Here is a 20,063-nt window from a genome sequence, read left to right as displayed (position 1 = left end):
GCATTTGCAGAGCGGAGGGACAGAAGAACTTCAGTAGTGCAACAGCTGGCTATGACAAGACAATATTCAAGTTGGAGAAAAGTCACAGGGGCGGGGCAAAGAAGAGAGAACACTCAGATACTTTAATAGAGAGGAAACAAACAAGGAAACTCCCATTTCCCTCTAGAGGAAATTTAAGAAGTATGAACATAGGTGAGAAACATTGCTCATGCTCTCTTGGTGCCTAATCTCTATCTCTTAGGCCGGCTAGAAGACCATAGCCACTCTGATACCTTGGTTCAGTGTGAAGGCTGAAATGTGTGTAATTTTCCCCTGTCCAGAGAACATGTGCAGGTTATTAGGAATTGTGACAGGCCTGTGGAGAAGATAACTGGAAAAAGAGGATGCATTTCAATTGCATTATTGAAATTGCACTCTGGGAGGCAGTGTGGTAGAGTTTGAAGATCACAAGCTTTGTAGGAGACAGACATGAGTCCAAATCTTGCTTCTGCCGCTTTACTCATTGTGTGCCTTTCAACAAGTTACTTTACCTATTTGAGCCTTGATTTTTCTCTCTCCAAAATACAGACTATAGGTACCTCTTAGAGTTCTTGGGAGAACTAAATGAGAGAACGTCAGCAAAGCACTAGCACAATATCTGGGTTAGGTACTACTCGGTGCTCAGTATGAGCCAGTTCCTTCCCCAGTCTCTTATCACTGCATTCTAGGCACAAACTGGAACGGTCTCCTATTGCTAAAAGCTTTGACCAAATAATCCTACTTCTGATATTTCATTACAAGGCAACTCCCCTGAAGAACAGAAAACATTTTGTGGTCAAGGATGTTCATTGTGTTTGTTAATAGTAAAAAACAAAACAAACAAAAAACAAAGCAAAACAAGATAAACAAATAAAACATCCCAAATGTCTAACAGTAAGAGAATGTTATTTATTAAAAATGATATCCATGAAGACTTTTAACAGCATAGTGAAGTGTTTACATTATAGTATTAATGTAATAAAAAAATATGATCCTATATACAATTATATTAAATATGTTGAAAAATATGTATAGAAACAATACTGGAATGAAATACACCGAAATATTAATGATGGTTGCCTTTAGGTGGAGAGTTACGAGTAACTTAAAAAAAATTTTCTACCATGCCCGTAATTACATTTTTACTAAAAAAAAAAATTTAATTTGATTACAGAATAATTTTTTAAAAGGTTCTTGAGGACTACTATACAGCAATGAGAACGATCTACAGCTACGCGCAACAATATGGATGAATTTCATGAGCATAATGTTAAGCAAAGGGAGCCAGATGCAAAAGAGTACATAGTGCATAATTCAATTTATATAAAGTACAAAATCAAGCAAAACTAATGTATGCTGTTAGTAATCAGGATAGTGGTAACCCTTGGAAGGAGAGCAGGTAGTAACTTATGCATCTGGTTCCTTCTGCTTGACATTACATTTGTGAAATTCATTATGTCTATGTGTATGTGTGTGTAGGGTGGGGGGTAGTGACTGAAAAGGGACACAAGGGAGCTTCTGGGATCTGGCAATGTTCTCTTTCATGATCTCAGTTTGTCAAAACTTATTTATTCACCCTTGTGAATGTTATACTTTCAAAGAAAATAAAAAATAGAATGGATGGATGGGTAGATAGGTAGGCAGATAGATAGATGATAGATAGATAGATAGATAGACAGATGATAGATAGAAAATGTACTGAGTGAAGGCAAATCATCATTTGTGCCCTATCTGAAAGAGAAAGTTATCTTTATAACAAAAAGAAACCTTTCTTTTGGCCACAAGATGGCGGCATTAGTTGCTTGGAAATCAAATTCCAAGGTGCTCTTCAGCAAATTTTAAGAACCAAATTTTTGGTGTATTGTCTTAGAAGAAGAGAACTTAGAGATTTTACAGTCCAACTTTCTGTAATTTTCCAGATGAAAGAAACAAGGCCATAGAAAGATGATTTGTCCAAGATCACACTGCTGATTAGAAAAAGACCTAGGCTGAAAACCCAGGTTTCTGAGCTATCAGCTTGCTTTGCCACACTGAAAATGCATAGTTTCAGCTCTGGTTCCTTCCTACCATGCTCTGGAATAAGATGTTTATCTAGAAGTGCCTCTCCTTTTATAACTCCAGTAAACAGAAGTCTCAAATGGAATGGAAAATTCATGACTAGAATCGGCAGTATTGACAGGCTGCAGTGTGAAATTTCCTTATGTGAGTATTTTAAAACATATGGCCAAGTCTGCCTGAGCTGGCTTAGGTTTCTTCTTCCTTAGATGTGAAGGATAGACCAGACACCCTCTCTGTTTTGTTTTGTTTTTTCTCTCTCTCTTTGGTTCTTTATTTTCCCTCCCTCCCTCCCTTCTTCCCTCCCTTCTTCCCTCCCTCCCTTCCTTCCTTCCTTCCTGTCTCTTACCCCTGTTTGAAACACAGGAGCCACCAATGCCTCTCAGAACCAAAAACTCAAAATCAGATGCAATGGTTTTCTTGAACAGACCAGACCTCAGCTCTGTGTCAAGGTTTATTTGTCATTGTTGCAAAGGACTTGCAGGGGAGAGCCCGTGTGGCAGATGAAAGTGTCAAGCTAAGATGAAAGATTTCTGTCCATCTAACCTGGTTCTTTGGAGAGGCTCCTTGATGGATGAAGACATCAACAAGCAGAGGAGGAAGACCATTAGCAGATGCCAAGTTATGCACAGAAATCTTCCTTGATAACCTCTCATTGAAAGGTGGACTTCTTGTACAGGGGCCAGATGGACTGAAACGAGGAGGGGTGGATTTGTCCCCCAGGGAACACTTGGCCGTGTCTGGAGACATTTTTGGTTGTCACACTGGGAGGAAGGTGCTACTGGCATCTAGTGGGTGGAGGCCAGGGGTGCCGCTAAACATCCTGCAATGCACAGGACAGTCCCCACAGCAGAGAATGACCAAGCCCCAAATGTCAAAGATGCCGAGGCTGAGAAACCCTGCTCTCTGTAAAATTAGATCCCAGTGAAATAATGTGGCACCTTAGAATGTCTTTCTGATTTATTACAGAAGCCAGATACAAAAAACAAAAACAAAGACAAAGAACCACCAGAGAAACACAAATAAACCAGGTAGTGTCTAACTCCAGGGTGAGGACCTATAGGGAAGTGAGGACCTATAGAGATATGATGCAGTTCCATTTGGGCTAATCCGTATTTTATAATATAATATTGCCTTTTAATTTCTTCTGAGGCCAGAAGCATTCAAGTCAGTTCTTGAAACATTGAGCGCTTGTGTGCGCTAGGCAGTCACAGAACTGCTTCACCAAGGGGACTCCGCAAGGTCTAAGTTACAAGGTAAGGGAGTAGCTTGACATTTCCTTCTCTGTTCTCTTTCTAAACTGGTGGCAAAAGCATTTGAATATGAATCTCCTTTGAAAGAACTGCTAAACATTTCCCGGCATTTCATGTACGACCAAGAGCATTCCTGACACCTCTTAAGAAAACATGATTGTCAGCCCGCCCTGCGGCCCACTGAGTCCAGACTCCAGCGGCTCCCACTCCCACCCTTAGTCCTGCTTATTGTCACCAACAAGCTTAAAGGACACAAGCAGAAAAGCTCATCAGAGGGAAGCCGGGAAGCCTCAGGTTACCAGAACTCCTCTTTTGTTTTTTTGTTTTTTTGGATGTCTGAGAGACGTGTTCTGGCTTATTTATTTTTCTGGGTAACTAAGGTATAAACAGAAAAGGCATTGTTTCAATTCTTGTGGCTGAAAATCTTTCTAATGTGTGTGTCTCTTTTCTAGGAAGTTAGGAAGTAAGAGAACCTGGAGGACAAGGTTGAAGCCGATGTTTTCATGGCCTTAATCATTGTCTTGCTCGTCAGTGACCACTATCCACACCTGAAGACAGTAATTGGAATGTTGGAACTTTAGAAGTAGTCCCATCCCTCATTTGTAAAATGAGGGAACTGAGTTCCAGAGAGGTAGGTGAACTGTTTAAGATCACAGGGGTCACAGAGCTGAAAAGACTTAGAACCAGCTTCAATGGGAGCATATATTTTCTAAATTTGGGAAGGGAAATAATCTTGCTTAAGATGAAGGTCGTCGCTAGCATAAATAGAAGGCATAAGTTTCTGTTCTTTGTCTACTTCTTCCATAAGTACCAGCCAAAACTCTACTGACAAAGTAAAGGATTGAAGCAATTTTCTGAATCATTTGGACAGAAACCCCATTGCATAGCTATAGCCTTTAAATATATGTGGTACAGCTGTAAAGCAATGTGACCAGTTTCCACAAACCACACAAGAAAACTGGGCACACTATTATATATTCATACTGCATGCTCTGGATTTTCCATGAATACAGGGGACAGGAAATCCAGAAATAACCCCCAAACTTGTTTTGGAGCCAATTTCTACCTCTACCTTCAATAAACCTTTTGCAGAAAGCCACTAAGGAGAAGCAAAATGAACTTAGCCATGCCATCACATTTCTTCTTATCTTTTCTCTTGTACATGTTTATTTCATCATCTCCTGGTGCTAATACCAAGGCAAGTGGCAAAATGTTCAAAAGGAGTGGGGAATATAAGGAGATGGCAAATGAAAAATAGTCATGGAGTAAAAGACACAAATGACAGAACATTGATTGTGATGCTTACACTTCAAGAAAAAGGATTTCTTGGCTTCTCCCACTAATTATGCCCAATAGACTTGCTATTCAAGGTGTGGTCCAAGGACCAGCGGCATTGGCATCAACTGAGAGCTTGTTACAAATGAAGAATCTCATACCCTCATGGCATATCTCAAGTTAAACAAGATCCCCAAGTGATTTGTGTGCACATGAAAGTTTGTGAGGCACTGATGTAGAGTATGGTGAGAATAACTCTGGATTAGGACTTGGAAAACCAGATTTTTCTTTCTGCTTCTGCCACTTACTGGTTTAAAACATTTATCCAAATCACTTCCCCTTTCAGAGCTTCAGTTTTCTCATGGGTACAATGAGGGAATTGAACTAGAAGACCTTTGAGGGTCTTTATGCCTCTAAATTCTAGGATTCTAATTAACAGTGGACACCTGATCTTGGATGCTTCTTCGAAAACACCTCGACTTCCTTCAGATCAGCAAAGTTTACAATCAAAAACCCAAGCGGTAAGACATTGGCTACCTTGGCCATTTCCAACTCCTCCTTTTGGTTTGCACCAACCTCACTGGCCCTTCCAAGGATTCTGAAATGGGATGGTCATGATTATCACCATTCCTAGTTTTTCAGAATGAGTCCACATGAAGCAGCAGGAGAGGGCAGCTGTGCTGATGGTGGGAGGAATCAACATTTGTGGCTGTCCCCCTAGAGCCAGAGCAGGCAGAGGTAAATTCTCAGGATAAAGAGAGCTAGGGACAGATTCAGAAGTTGATCCCGGTCGACCTGGCACTTCCTTCTCACAAAATTACCTAGGAAATACTAATTTTACCCCCAGTATTTATTTTTCTTTTTCTGCTTGCCCATCTCTTGGACCAGGTCAAGTTGCTTCTATCACCACTTAGTGTTTGGCCATGGCCTTATTTTTTAAAATGAGCTAAAATGAGGTAGAAGAGAAGCATCACCACAAAGCCAGGGTCATATTCTATAGGAAGAGAGAGATTTGGGGGGGGTGTCTTGGGTCCCTCAAACCTCAACTAACCATCTGCTGACCCTAACTAAGTACTTGTTTCAGTAACAGTTGCTGCATAATAAACCATTCTAAGCTTAGTGGCACAGCAACAATTTTATTATGCTCACGGATTCTGTGGTTCGGGAATTGGGGCAGAGCTTCGCTGGGAGCCTTGCTCCTTGTGGTGTCAGCTGAGGGCACTCAAGGTGCTTAGGTGATGGATGGGATAGCTTTACTTCCATGTCTGGTGCGTTGGTGGGAATGGCTGGAAGACTGGATAAACAGAGATTGTTGCCTGTGGTGCCTACATGTGGCTTCTCCAGCACGGCAATCTCAAGGTTATTTAACTTCTTAAGGGGCAATTGACTTCCCTCAGAGAGATTATCCTAAAAGAACCAGGTAAAAGCTGCATGGCTTTTTAATGACCTAACGTCAGAAGTAATATAGTGTCACTTCTGCTGTATTGTATTGGTTGAAGCAGTTACAGGGCCACCTTGACTCAAGGAGAGGGATGGGAGGAGTTTCAATGAATTTGTGGCCATTTTAGAAAACCTCTACAGTACTCAGGAGATAGATATCACCGAGGGAACACTCTTTATTCAGTCCTGAATTGGACCATGTATGCTGCCAAGGACTTCCTTTTCCCATCCTGCATGGGGCTCATACAAGAGGGCAGGCTAAGCAGCATGCTGAAGATGTTCTTTGGTCCTTCTCTCCATGGCCCACACCATATCCTCCATCACTGGATCGTAGAACCTGGCCTAAAAGGAGGAAGTAAATGAGGCCATAGAGAAAAGTGTTCTGCCATTCCCTCTCTCTCTCATCACCCCTCTCTTTTTTTTTTAAATTAATTTATTTATTTTTTATTTATGGCTGTGTTGGGTCTTCGTTTCTGTGTGAGGGCTTTCTCTAGTTGCAGCAAGTGGGGGCCACTCTTCATCGTGGTGCACGGGCCTCTCACTGTCGCGGCCTCTCTTGTTGGGGAGCACAGGCTCCAGACGCGCAGGCTCAGTAGTTGTGGCTCACGGGCCTAGTTGCTCCGTGGCATGTGGGATCTTCCCGGACCAGGGCTCGAACCCGTGTCCCCTGCATTGGCAGGCAGATTCTCAACCACTGCACCACCAGGGAAGCCCACCCCTCTCTTTTTTATAAGACCTAGATGGGCTAAGCCACCTACTCTCTGTCTCCACACCCTGGTCCTGCTCAAATTTCCAAGAGCTAGGGAATGGTGCCTTATTGCACCAGCCCTCTGGGATCAGAAAGAATAAAAAGAGCAAGCTATGCAGAATAGAAGGGCTCCAAGAGAGCCAAAAGAAAGCAAGGGTTTGTTTGCCTTAAGCCAGTTCTATTTATATTTTCTATACTCCACCCTAGCAGGGTGGTCTAATTGTGTGGCTCTGTGGACTCCAGAACTCCATGTTACTCTTGATCCACACCAGAGCTCTTACTCTGTGTGGGAGGAGGGAGCTTCAGTCCCTGACTTCTCTCCCTCCCAAGAGCTACAGTGTATGCCACTTAGCTGTTGTTGATCACTTACTCTGTGCCAGCCACTGGCCACTTCACACTCATCCAGTTTAGGCCTCACAACAGCCCTATGAGGTGTATAATATTATCCTTGAGTCATAGGTGAGAAAACCGAAGGCTCAGTTGAGCTGAAATACCTCGTTTCGGCTCGCACTGCTAGTATAAAGCAGAACTTAGATTGGAACCAAGGCAATCCGACCCCAAAGCCTGCAAATAGCAATCTCTCAGTGTTTCTCTTAACTGAGCAACAGGGACAGTAGCAGTTATCATAAAGCTATAAGAACAATATGTTTATAGTCAATAAGACTGTTGCTCAGGGACTAAGTGCAACTAATGTATAAATAAGCAATATCAATAAATAACCAATTGTTTCAGAAGGGCTAAGTAACAATAATAATGGTAACTTTTTAACAAAAGCATACAGTGTGCCTGGAACTAGTGAAACATTTTACCTACATTAATTTGTGAATTACAACGTCCTGGGTGGTAGATACTATGTATTATCATATTTTATAATTGAGTAAAAGTAGGCATAGAGAAGGTAAGTAACTTGACCAAAGTCAAACTATAAGTAATTGACATAGCAAAGGTTTAAACACAGGCAGCCTGACCCAAGAGTCTGTGCTCTTAACCATTATGCAATACTGCCTCTCTTGATTGTATTTGTCCAAGAAAGTTGAAATCATAGGTGTTATTAATCTTTCTAGGAAGATGAAGTTATGTAGCCTATCCTAGAGGTACACAGTATTAGACATCTAACAGCTATTTTGGTTAAGGTCTTGCATCAGCCCTGAACAAAGATTTGTTTCTGACTAGCTCAATAGCAGTGTTTTGCACATAGTAGATGCTCAATAACCATTTTCATGATGGACTTATTTTATTCAGTCATCCTACTCTAGGAGCTTTAAGACTGTACAAACCAGCAAGCTAAATAAAAACAAATCTTTTTATTTATGCTCAAATTTGTTGAACATCATCAGTGCATGAGGCTGTGTGCTAAGCATTTTGGGGAACATGAGATATGAAATCAGACATCAATAGCTTCCCCAAAGTTTCTGGTTTTGGGTGGATCATTATATATAAAATAGACCTCATCTTACTATTTCTTGTATCTTTGCATCACTACCCTTTTCCTCTAGAAAGATTATTTTTCTAAATCTGAGTCCTTAATCCTGGAGCTCTTAGGTTGTCATCAGTCTTGTTTCAGACTCCTATCCCCACTACTTCTCTAGTTATCGACCCTCACATAGACATGTCTCTCTACTTCACCATATTTCACCCACCATGCCTGGAGAGTCGCAGCTGCCAACCAGCTTATTAGAGGAGTGAGGGCGAAAACCCAACATGGCTGCACCTTGGCTTTTCTTTCATGTGGTCCCTTCAACAAGTGGTGACCCATCAACTTACCACCTCAAGTACAAATACTTCTCTCTGATTTTCCTAGTCTACTCTATATCTGGCTCCACCCGAATCCACTGACTGTCTCTCCCTGCTCCTATGTGAAGATCTTCTGTTCAGGCAGACAGGCCCCGGTCCCCAGGAATAACACTACACTCATTATCACCTCCTTGTGTTGACTCACTGAATCCTCCCTTCCTCCTGCCACCACCAGTGCTTGTATCAGCCAAGCTAACACTTAATGGAATTCTTGTAACAGACACCCATTATCTCACGTATCAGTTTTGACTTCTCAACTATATAGTGCTACTTTTGGTTTATAATAAGAAATATATATTTGGTCTTCATCCCTGCTTCTGGCACAGAGCTCCTAAGTGAGGAAAATGATAAAGGTGTCTTTTATTATGTTAATGGGGTGACTTTTAGACCCCACCTAAGGATGGGGCTGGTTGCCAGGAGAAAGAGATTAGAGGGTTGGGACTTTCAGCCCCACTCTCCTGACCTCTAGGGAGGGGAGAGGGGCTGGAGATTAAATCAGTCACCAGTGGCCAATGGTTAAATCAATCATGACTATGTAATAAAGCCTCCATAAAAGTCCAAAATGATGCAGTTCGGAGAGCATCTGGGTTGGTGAGCATGTAGAGATTTGAGGAAGTGGTGCACTTGGAGAGAGCACAGAAACTCTGTGCTCTTTCCCCATACCTTGCACTATGCATCTCTTTTATCTGGATATTCCTGAGCTATATCCTTTTATAATAAACTGGTGATCCAGTAAGTAAAATGTTTCTCTGAGTTCTGTGAGCTGCTTTAGCAAATTCATTGAACCTAAGGAGGAGGTCGTTGAGACCTCTGATCTAGAGCTGGTTGGTCAAAAGTACAGGTGACTGGGGTGAAGGGATAGTTAGGGAGTTTGGGACTGACATGTACACGCTGCTATATTTACAATGGATAACCAACAAGGACCTACTGTATAGAACAGGGAACTCTGCTCAATATTATGTAACAACCTAAATGGGAGAAGAATTTGAAAAAGAATAGATACATGTATATGTATAACTGAATCATGTTGCTGTACACCTGAAATTATCACAACATTGTTAATCAACTAGACTCCAATATAAAATTAAAAGTTTAAAAAAAAAAGCACAGGTGACAACCTGGACTTGCTGTTGGCATCTGAAGAGGGGGATGGGGACAGTCTTACAAGACTGAACCCTTAACCTATGGGATCTGATGATGTCTCTGGGTAGATAGGTCAGAATTGAGTTGAGTTGTAGGGCATCCTGCTGGTGTCCAAGAATTGCTTGGTGATGTGGGAGAACCATTCCGCCCCACACACACTTTGGAATCGGTGACCAAAACACCCTATTAATTTTCAATATCTCTAAAGTTCATGCCATCCCTCTGTAGTATCCTCTATTCCTTTATTTTGTTGACATCTTCCACTCTCTTCCTAACCCTAGCCTTCCATTAAAATAACATGGTGTTTTTGTTCAAAACACAGATTTATGGGGTCTAAACATAGACTATCAAAGCAGAATCTCTGGGGGAGGGGGGTCCAGCTGGCTTCACAATTCTCATTTTTAGCAAGTGCTACGGACTAAGTTGTGTCCCCTCAACATTCATACAATAATACCCTAACCCCTAATGTGACTGTATTTGGAGATAGAGCTTTTAGAAGGAAATTGAGGTTAATAGAAGTCATAAAATCATAAGAGAGTGATTCTAATCCAATAGGATTGGTGGCTTTATAAGAAGAGGAAAAAAGAGATATCTCTTTCTGCATGCATGCACTAAGGAAAGGTCATGTGAGCCCACAGCAAGAAGGCACCCATTTACAAGCCAGGAAGACAGTTCTCATCAGAAACCTATCATGTTGATCTTGGGCTACCAGCCTCCAGAATTGTGAAAAAACAAAGTTCTGTTATTTAAACCACCCAGTCTGTGGTATTTTGTTATGGCAACCCAAGCAGACTAAGAAAGCAAGGTTCTCAGAGGATTCTCATGCAGCCAGTTAGGACCTGCCTCCTTTCACCCTTTTATCCAGAAAACTCCCATTCATCTTTAAAGATTTAGCTTAGGTGTAATCTTCTATGGTATGCCCATCCCTGACAACTCAGACAGCTCCTGGACCAATGAAACCTCCTTGGATTAGTGCTGGATTTACCATAGGCCTATGCTCACAATCTTTCTGTATCTGCTTGCTCTGGACTACGCCCTGGACCAGTGTAAGTTCCAGAATAGCTTATAATTAGTCTTAGGAGCAGCAATCTGAGTGGAAGGGACAGCGCCTATCAGGGGACTTGTCTGTGCTGTACTCTGTAAAAAGATTGAGAAAAAGTAAATTCTCCTTATTGAAAGGGGCTACCTTTGGCATTACCACCTAAATGTCACTGCTCTTTTCCTGTCTTTGTATCCATCTTGATTCTTCCCTGTTCCTTCTAAAAAAATTCATTCTGTGTCCCATCCCCACAGAGCTTGATCAATTTGAGGGCAGTGATGATGAGAGTGACTACTCTTGGATTGGTTCTGTCTATAAAAACACACAGATGCAGATAGATCAAGCTGTGTTTCGTTCCTTCCTTGGTTTACAATCAAGGATATTCTTGATTATGATCTATTACTTCTTCAGTCCTGTGGTCCTTGTGTGAAATAACAGTGGCTGTCACACTGGAGGACTGAAAGAGTCTAGGGCAATGTAAACACGAATCAGGTCCAGAAGGATGGAGTAGACATATTTTTTCCCATTAATCCCACTAAATACTGTTAAAAACCCTGGGCATTGTATATAAAACAAGCATGCAAAATTCTAAAAGTTTGAAAAAAGAATGCAGACTGGTTAGGCACCTCAGGACCTGAAGAGCGATACACTGGTGAATTCCCTGAGTTTTCTTTTTATCTCATATTTCTCAGACTTGAAGCTGAAGAAGCCAGCAACCCAGAAACACCAATGCATATAGAAAAAAAAAAAGCCCAACAAAAGCTTGCTCTCTCTAGACAAAGGAACAGGAAAGGAACAGCTTAACAAGATAGAAAACATTCATAAAATAATTGTTCTACTCCAGTCAAACACCACTGAAAAAACCATGACTTCGTCCCCATTCCCACTAGCAAAGGCCAAGTAGGGAGTACAGACTTTCACCTTGCAAAGCTGTAATGAACATCCCCTACAGAATAGGTCAAAGTAGAGAGCTCAGACTTTCATTCCCACCAGGCAGTAATGAGCCCTCCTTCCACTGTGGTATCAGAGAAGACCACCTGGAGGACCTGGACTTCCGTGCCCACAAGCAGTAGCAAGGTATCCCTCACATTCTCTACTGGGGTGGTGTCAGAGGAGGCCTAGTGGAGAGTAATGAAACCATGCCTAACATTATGTCAATTGAAGCTGCATGGAGAACAAGAACTCCCAGCCCCACACAGCAAAAATGAGGAGTGCTTCCCTAACTTGGATGTCAACAGAGGCCAAGTGGGAAACTTGGATTTCTATATCCACTAATGAGGTGGCATTCTCTCCTTCCCCCACTGGAATGGTGTCAAATAAAGTCAACTTAAACAGAAGGTTTAAATAAGATCCAGAGACTCAGAACATAATAGGAAAATGTCCAGGTTTCAGTTGAAAATCGCTCATCGTGACAAGAACCAGGAATATGTCAAACTGAGTGAAAAAAGACAATCAATAGATACCAACACTGAGAAGATAGAGATGTTAGGATTCTTTGACAAAGATTTTAAAGCAGCTGTTATAGAATCACTCCAAAACATAATTATGAACACTCTCAAATCAAACAATTTTATTTTATTAATTTTTATTGGAGTATAATTGCTTGACAATGTTGTGTTAGCCTCCACTGCACAACAAAATGAGTCAGCCATACACACACAGATATCCCCTCCCTTTTGGACTTCCCTCCCATTTAGGTCACCACAGTGCATTAGGTAGAGTTCCCTGTGCTATACAGTATGTTCCCATCAGTTGTCTATTTTATACATGGTATAATGTATATGTGTCAATCCCAGTCTCCATCTCTATTTCTGCTTTGCAAATAAGATCGTCTATACCATTTATCTAGATTCCACATATATGCGTTATTATACGATATTTGCTTTTCTCTTTCTGACTTACTTCACTCTGTATGACACTCTCTAGGTCCATCCACGTCTCTACAAATGACCCAATTTCATTCCTTTTTATGGCTGAGTAATATTTCATCGTATATACGTACCACATCTTCTTCATCCATTCCTCTGTTGATGGGCATTTAGGTTGCTTCCATGACCTGGCTATTGTAAATAGTGCTGCTATGAACATTGGGGTGCATGTGTCTTTTTGAATTATGGTTTTCTCTGGGTATATGCCCAGTAGTGGGATTGTTGGGTCATATGGTAGCTCTATTTTTAGTTTTTTAAGGAAACTCCGTACTGTTTTCCATAGTGGCTGTATCAATTTACATTTCCACCAACAGTGTATGAGGGTTCCCTTTTCCGCACACCCTCTCCAGCATTTATTGTTTGTAGATTTTTTGATGATGGCCATTCTGACCAGTGTGAGGTGATACCTCATTGTAGTTTTGTTGAATCAAATAATTTTAAAAAAGGAAAGCCTCAGCCAAGAAACAGAAAATCTCAGCAAATAAATAGAAGATATAAAGAAGAACCAAATGGATATTTTGGAATCGAAAAATACAGTAACTGAAATAAAAAGCTCCATTGGATTGGCTCAACAGCAGAATGTAGTGGATAGAGGAATGATTCAGTGAACTAGGAAATAGCACAATAAAAATTACCATCTGAACAACAAAGAGAAAAAAGACTGAAAAAAAGAGCCTCAGGGGCATGTGGGACTATAACAAAAGGTCTTACATTTGCTTCAGAGTCCCAGAAGCAGAGGAGAAGGAGATCAAGGCTGGAAAATTACTTTAAAAAATAATGGCTCAAACCTTCCTAAATTTAGCAAGGAACATAAACTTACTGATTCAAGAAGTGAACTCCAAACAGGACAAACCCAAAGTAATCTATGCCAAGATACATCATAATTAAACTAATGAAAACTAGAGAAAGAAAAATCCTTGAAAACAGCCAGAGAAAAAGAGAAGAAATCATACAAAGTGTGTTCTCTGACCACAAAGGAATCAAACTAGAAATTAATAACATAAAGATAATAGGAAAAGCAACAAATACTTGGAAAGTAAACAACATAATTCTAAACAATCCATGGGACAAAAAGAAAAAAAATATATAGAAATGAGTAAAAATGAAAAGACAACATATCAAAATTTGCAGAAAATAGCTAAAGCAGTGCTGAGAGGGAAAGTTATAGCAGTAAATAAAGAGGGAAGGAAGGGAGGGAGGGAGGAAGGAAGGAAGGAAAGGAAAGGAAGAAAGAAAGCTACAGACCAATATTCCTCATGAACATAGATGGAAAAATCCTTGAAATGTTAAGAAATAGAACTCAGCAATATATCAATATAAAAGAAATTATACACCATAAACTATGGAATTTATTCAAGGATAAAGGTAGCTACATAGGTAAATATAAAAGCCAATAGTATTGCATTGTTTTTCTTTGAAAGTCCTATTTTTTCATTTGAAACTCCTATTTTTTCCTCTGTATGATTTAAAAGGTAAGTATCTAATACAATAATTATAAATCTATATTACTGGGCATACAAAGAGTAAAGATATAAGATGTAACAATAACAACATAAAGAAAGCATGGAACTGTAAAGGAGTAGTTTTTTATACTATTGAAACTAAGTTGTTATTAATTCAAACCTGATTGTTATAAAGTTAAGATGATGATTGTAATCCCCAAGGTAACCACTAAAGAAACAACTTTAAAATATACATTAAAACAAACAAGAAAGGGATCAAAACAGTACACTAGAAAAAAAAAATGAATCACAAAAAGGCAGTAAAGGAAGCAACGAGGAACAAAAGGTATGGTATATAGAAGACAAAGCAAAATGGCAGAAGCCTTTCCTTATCAGCAAATACTTCAAACGTGACGGGATTAAACTCTACAATTAAAAGATTAAATTGTCAGAATGGATTAAAAAAAAACCATGATCCAACTATATACTTCTACAAGAGACTCACTTTAGATACAAAGACTATTGAAACACACAACCTGGATGAATCGCCAGATAATTATGCTAAGCAAAAAAAAAAGCCAATCCCAAAGGTTACATACTATATGCTTTATTTATATAACATTCCTGAAATAACAAAATTGTAGAAATAGAGAACAGATTAATGATTGACAGAGGTTGAGTAGGTGGATATATGAGGGAAGTGAATGAGGTTATAAATGAGCACCATGAGGGATTTTTGCAGTGATGGAACTGTTCTGTATCCTGACTGTATCAATGCTTAATATCCTGGTGCTGATATTGTACTATAGTTTTGCAAGATGTTAGCTTTGGGGAAAAAGTGGGTAATTGTTACATGCGACCTCTTAGTATTTTTTCTTACTACTGCATATGAATCTACAATTATCTCAAAATAAAAAATAAATTTTAAAAACTCAGAATGCATAAAAAAAAATTCTGGATGGAAATATACTAGCTCTGGGTGATTGTATTATTGCTGGATTTATTTTTCCTTTGGGCTTTAAACAACTTTTGAATTTGTCTAATATGAACTGCATTATTTGTGTATTTATTTGGGTTATCTGTGCAGATGTGTGGGGATCATCAAAGTGGTTTTTCCTTCCTCCCTCTTCTTCTAGCCCTTCCCGCAAGACTCCCGGGTTATTTAAGCAGCCTCGCTACTAGACTCTCGTTCACCCCACCACAGCACATCCCTGTATCTGCCTTTAAGATCTTGCGTTTACGCTAGTCTTTCCAGCACCTGGGTGGGATCAAAGCCTTATCTTAAGGCTACGATCTGTGAATAGATTTCAGGTTTCAATCTAGAGAAAAGGACAGGGATAGAATTTGGAAGATTCAGAGAGGGAGCATGAGGCCCTTTGCTACATCCCTGATAAAATACACAGTACATAACCTAGGGAATGAGAGAAAGGCCCCCGGGCTATGGTTGCGCTTGTTATTCTCTGTTCTTTTTTCTTTTTAACACTCGCCCACACAGCTTTACAAATGAATACAGAAATAGGCACCTGGCTCCCTTTTATCTTCTACAAATGCTGATTCATGTCTTCTGAGGAACTAGTGCCTACCGCCTTTGTAAACAATAAATCAAAGCTCTGAAATTCATTTGAAAGACACCAAGTTTTGCCCTTGGTTAATTTCTTATTTCACCTTTTTGTTACTTAAGGCGAAAAGCATGTGGTGTGTTTCAGTTTTAAATGAGCGCTGCTGGGTTGGATTCTTGGATTCTTTCTTGTTGCTTTTGTTTTTTTGGAGGGGGGAGGGGAAGATACCAGTTAAATTTTTTCCAGCATTTTATTATGAAACTTTCAAAGACGCAGAAAAGCTGAAAGAATTTTTCAGTGAACACTTGTATACTCATCATATAGATTCTACAACTTACATTTTGTCGAACTTGCTTTATAACATACTTTCCCATCTAGCCACCCTATTTATACATTCATTGATCTGTTGCATTTATCGTTTTGAAGCCAAAGTAAGTTGAAGACTTTGGTACACTTCTCCCTAAACACTTCAGTATGCATGTCATTAGCTAGAGTTCAATAATTTTCTAAGGTTCTTTTTTTCTTTTAATGTAAAATTTACATACAACAGAAAGTATGAATCTTGTGGTACATTGGCTGAGTTTTGACATATATATACAAGTGTGTAATCCAAACTTCTGTCCAGATACAGAATAGGATCATCAGAAATCTCCCTTATGCCCCTTCCCAGTCATTCCCTGCCCTCAATGCCCTTCAGAAGTAACCAGTGTTCTGATATATTTTTTTTAATTTTTAAAAACATTTTATTATAAAAAACAATAAAATATAAACAAAAATAGCAGTATAATGAACTCTTCTGTATCCATCATCCAGGTTCAACTCATAGTTAATCTTTTTTTTTTCTTTCTGAGATATACATTTTAAAGTAATAACTAGAATTATGACTTATAACATTATACCAGAACATATAAGATTTTTAGAAATTTCATGTAATGTCTGAAACATTTATATTAACATATTTCCTTCCATACAAATAACCCAATGAAAGTTTAGTATTAGTTGTTTTGTTTGTTTGGTTTTTTTTATACTGCAGGTTCTTGTTAGTCATCAATTTTATACACATCAGTGTACACATGTCAATCCCAATCGCCCAATTCAGCACACCACCATCCCCACCCCACTGCAGTTCTGCCCTTCGTGTCCATATGTCTGTTCTCTACATCTGTGTCTCAGCTTCTGCCCTGCAAACCGGCTCATCTGTACCATTTTTCTAGGTTCCACATACATGCGTTAATATACGATATTTGTTTTTCTCTTTCTGACTTACTTCACTCTGTATGACAGTCTCTAGATCTATCCACGTCTCAGCAAATGACTCAGTTTCGTTCCTTTTTATGGCTGAGTAATATTCCATTGTATATATGTACCACATCTTCTTTATCCATTTGTCTGTCGATGGGCATTTAGGTTGCTTCCATGACCTGGCTATTGTAAATAGTGCTGCAATGAATATTGGGGTACATGTGTCTTTTTGAATTATGCTTTTCTCTGGGTATACGCCCAGTAGTGGGATTGCTGGATCATGTGGTAAATCTATTTTTAGTTTTTTAAGGAACCTCCATACTGTTCTCCATAGTGGCTGTATCAATTTACATTCCCACCAACAGTGCAAGAGGGTTCCCTTTTCTCCAAACCCTCTCCAGCATTTCTTGTTTGTAGATTTTCTGACGATGCCCATTCTAACTGGTGTGAGGTGATACCTCATTGTAGTTTTGATTTGCATTTCTCTAATAATTAGTGATGTTGAGCAGCTTTTCATGTGCTTCTTGACCATCTGTATGTCTTCTTTGGAGAAATGTCTATTTAGGTCTTCTGCCCATTTTTGGATTGGGGTGTTTGTTTCTTTAATATTGAGCTGAATGAGCTGTTTATATATTTTGGAGATTAATCCTTTGTCCGTTGATTCGTTTGCAAATATTTTCTCCCATTCTGAGGGTTGACTTTTCGTCTTATTTATGGTTTCCTTTGCTGTGCAAAAGCTTTGAAGTTTCATTAGGTCCCATTTATTTATTTTTGTTTTTATTTCCATTACTCTAGGAGGTGGATCAAAAAAGATCTTGCTGTGATTGATGTCAAAGAGTGTTCTTCCTATGTTTTCCACTAAGAGTTTTATAGTGTCTGGTCTTACATTTAGGTCTCGAATCCATTTTGAGTTTATTTTTGTGTATGGTGTTAGGGAGTGTTCTAATTTCATTCTTTTACATGTAGCTGTCCAGTTTTCCCAGCACCACTTATTGAAGAGACTGTCTTTTCTCCATTGTATATCTTTGCCTCCTTTGTCATAGATTAGTTGACCATAGGTGCGTGGGTTTATCTCTGGGCTTTCTATCCTGTTCCACTGATCTATGTTTCTGTTTTGGTGCCAGTACCATATTGTCTTGATGACTGTAGCTTTGTAGTATAGTCTGAAGTCAGGGAGTCTGATTCCTCCAGCTCCGTTTTTTTCCCTCAAGACTGCTTTGGCTATTCGGGGTCTTTTGTGTCTCCATACAAATTTTAAGATGATTTGTTCTAGTTCCGTAAAAAATGCCATTGGTAATTTGATAGGGATTGCACTGAATCTGTAGATTGCTTTGGCTAGTATAGTCATTTTCACAATATTGATTCTTCCATTCCAAGAACATGGTATATCTCTCCACCTGTTGCTATCATCTTTAATTTCTTTCATCAGTGTCTTATAGTTTTCTGCATACAGGTCTTTTGTCTCCCTAGGTAGGTTTATTCCTAGATATTTTATTCTTTTTGTTGCAATGGTAAATGGGAGTGTTTCCATAATTTCTCTTTCAGATTTTTCATCATTGGTGTATAGGAATGCAAGAGATTTCTGTGCATTAATTTTGTATCCTGCAACTTTACCAAATTCATTGATTAGCTCTAGTTCTCTGGTGGCATTTTTAGGATCCTCTATGTATAGTATCATGTCATCTGCAAACAGTGACAGTTTTACTTCTTCTTTTCCAATTTGTATTCCTTTTATTTCTTTTTCTTCTCTGATTGCCATGGCTAGGACTACCAAAACTATGTTGAATAATAGTGGTGAGAGTGGACATCCTTGTCTCGTTCCTGATCTTAGAGGAAATGCTTCCAGTTTTTCACCATTGAGAATGATGTTTGCTGTGGGTTTGTCAAATATGGCCTTTATTATGTTGAGGAAAGTTCCTTCTATGCCCACTTTCTGGAGAGTTTTTATCATAAATGGGTGTTGAATTTTGTCAAAAACTTTTTCTGCATCTACTGAGATGATCATATGGTTTTTCTCCTTCAGTTTGTTAATATGGTGTATCACATTGATTGATTTGCATATATTGCAGAATCCTTGCATTCCTGGGATAAATCCCACTTGATCGTGGTGTATGATGCTTTTAATGTGTTGTTGGATTCTGTTTGCCAGTATTTTGTTGAGGATTTTTGCATCTATATTCATCAGTGATATTGGTCTGTAATTTTCTTTTTTTGTAGTATCTTTGTCTGGTTTTGGTATCAGGGTAATGGTGGCCTCATAGAATGAGTTTGGGAGTGTTCCTTCCTCTGCAATTTTTTGGAAGAGTTTGAGAAGGATGGGTGTTAGCTCTTCTCTAAATGTTTGATAGAATTCACCTGTGAAGCCATCTGGTCCTGGACTTTTGTTTGTTGGAAGATTTTTAATCACAGTTTCAATTTCATTCCTTGTTATTGGTCTGTTCATATTTTCTGTTTCTTCCTGGTTCAGTCTTGGAAGGTTATACCTTTCTCAGAATTTGTCCATTTCTTCCAGGTTGTCCATTTTATTGGCATAGAGTTGCTTGTAGTAGTCTCTTAGGATGCTTTGTATTTCTGCAGTGTCTGTTGTAACTTCTCCTTTTTCATTTCTAATTTTATTGATTTGAGTCCTCTCCCTCTTTTTCCTGATGAGTCTGGCTAATGGCTTATCAATTTTGTTTATCTTCTCAAGGAACCAGCTTTTAGTTTTATTGATCTTTGCTATTGTTTTCTTTGTTTCTATTTCATTTATTTCCACTCTGATCTTTATGATTTCTTTCCTTCTGCTAACTTTGGGTTTTGTTTGTTCTTCTTTCTCTAGTTCCTTTAGGTGTAAGGTTAGATTGTTTACTTGAGATGTTTCTTGTTTCTTGAGGTATGCTTGTATAGCTATAAACTTCCCTCTTAGAACTGCTTTTGCTGCATCCCATAGGTTTTGGGTCGTCGTGTTCTCATTGTCATTTGTCTCTAGGTATTTTTTGATTTCTTCAGTGATCTCTTGGTTATTTAGTAACGTATTGTTTAGCCTCCATGTGTTTGTGTTTTTTACGTTTTTTTTCCCTGTAATTGATTTCTAATCTCATAGCGTTGTGGTCAGAAAAGATGCTTGATATGATTTCGATTTTCTTAA

The 20,063-nt window shown here is 39.2% G+C and overlaps 1 protein-coding gene across 2 annotated transcripts in view; it reads left to right on the top strand.

The window, feature by feature from the left end:
• DCX (doublecortin) overlaps positions 1-20,063 on the top strand; it is a 364,207-nt gene that overhangs the window by 207,874 nt on the left and 136,270 nt on the right. Inside the window, exons 5-6 of one of the 2 annotated variants that reach the window (XM_082447683.1) lie at positions 2,440-3,957; positions 5,026-5,122. The exons of the other annotated variant lie outside the window; for it this stretch is intronic. Coding sequence (XP_082303809.1) covers positions 5,058-5,122 — 65 coding nt within the window. The 5' untranslated portion in view covers positions 2,440-3,957; positions 5,026-5,057. The remainder of the gene's footprint in view (positions 1-2,439; positions 3,958-5,025; positions 5,123-20,063) is intronic. 2 annotated transcript variants of the gene reach the window in all.

This window comes from Balaenoptera physalus, assembly GCF_965194825.1.
Source record: "Balaenoptera physalus genome assembly, chromosome: X".
In the NCBI taxonomy this organism is placed as follows: domain Eukaryota; kingdom Metazoa; phylum Chordata; class Mammalia; order Artiodactyla; family Balaenopteridae; genus Balaenoptera; species Balaenoptera physalus.
This window is presented reverse-complemented; position numbering and strand designations above follow the sequence as displayed.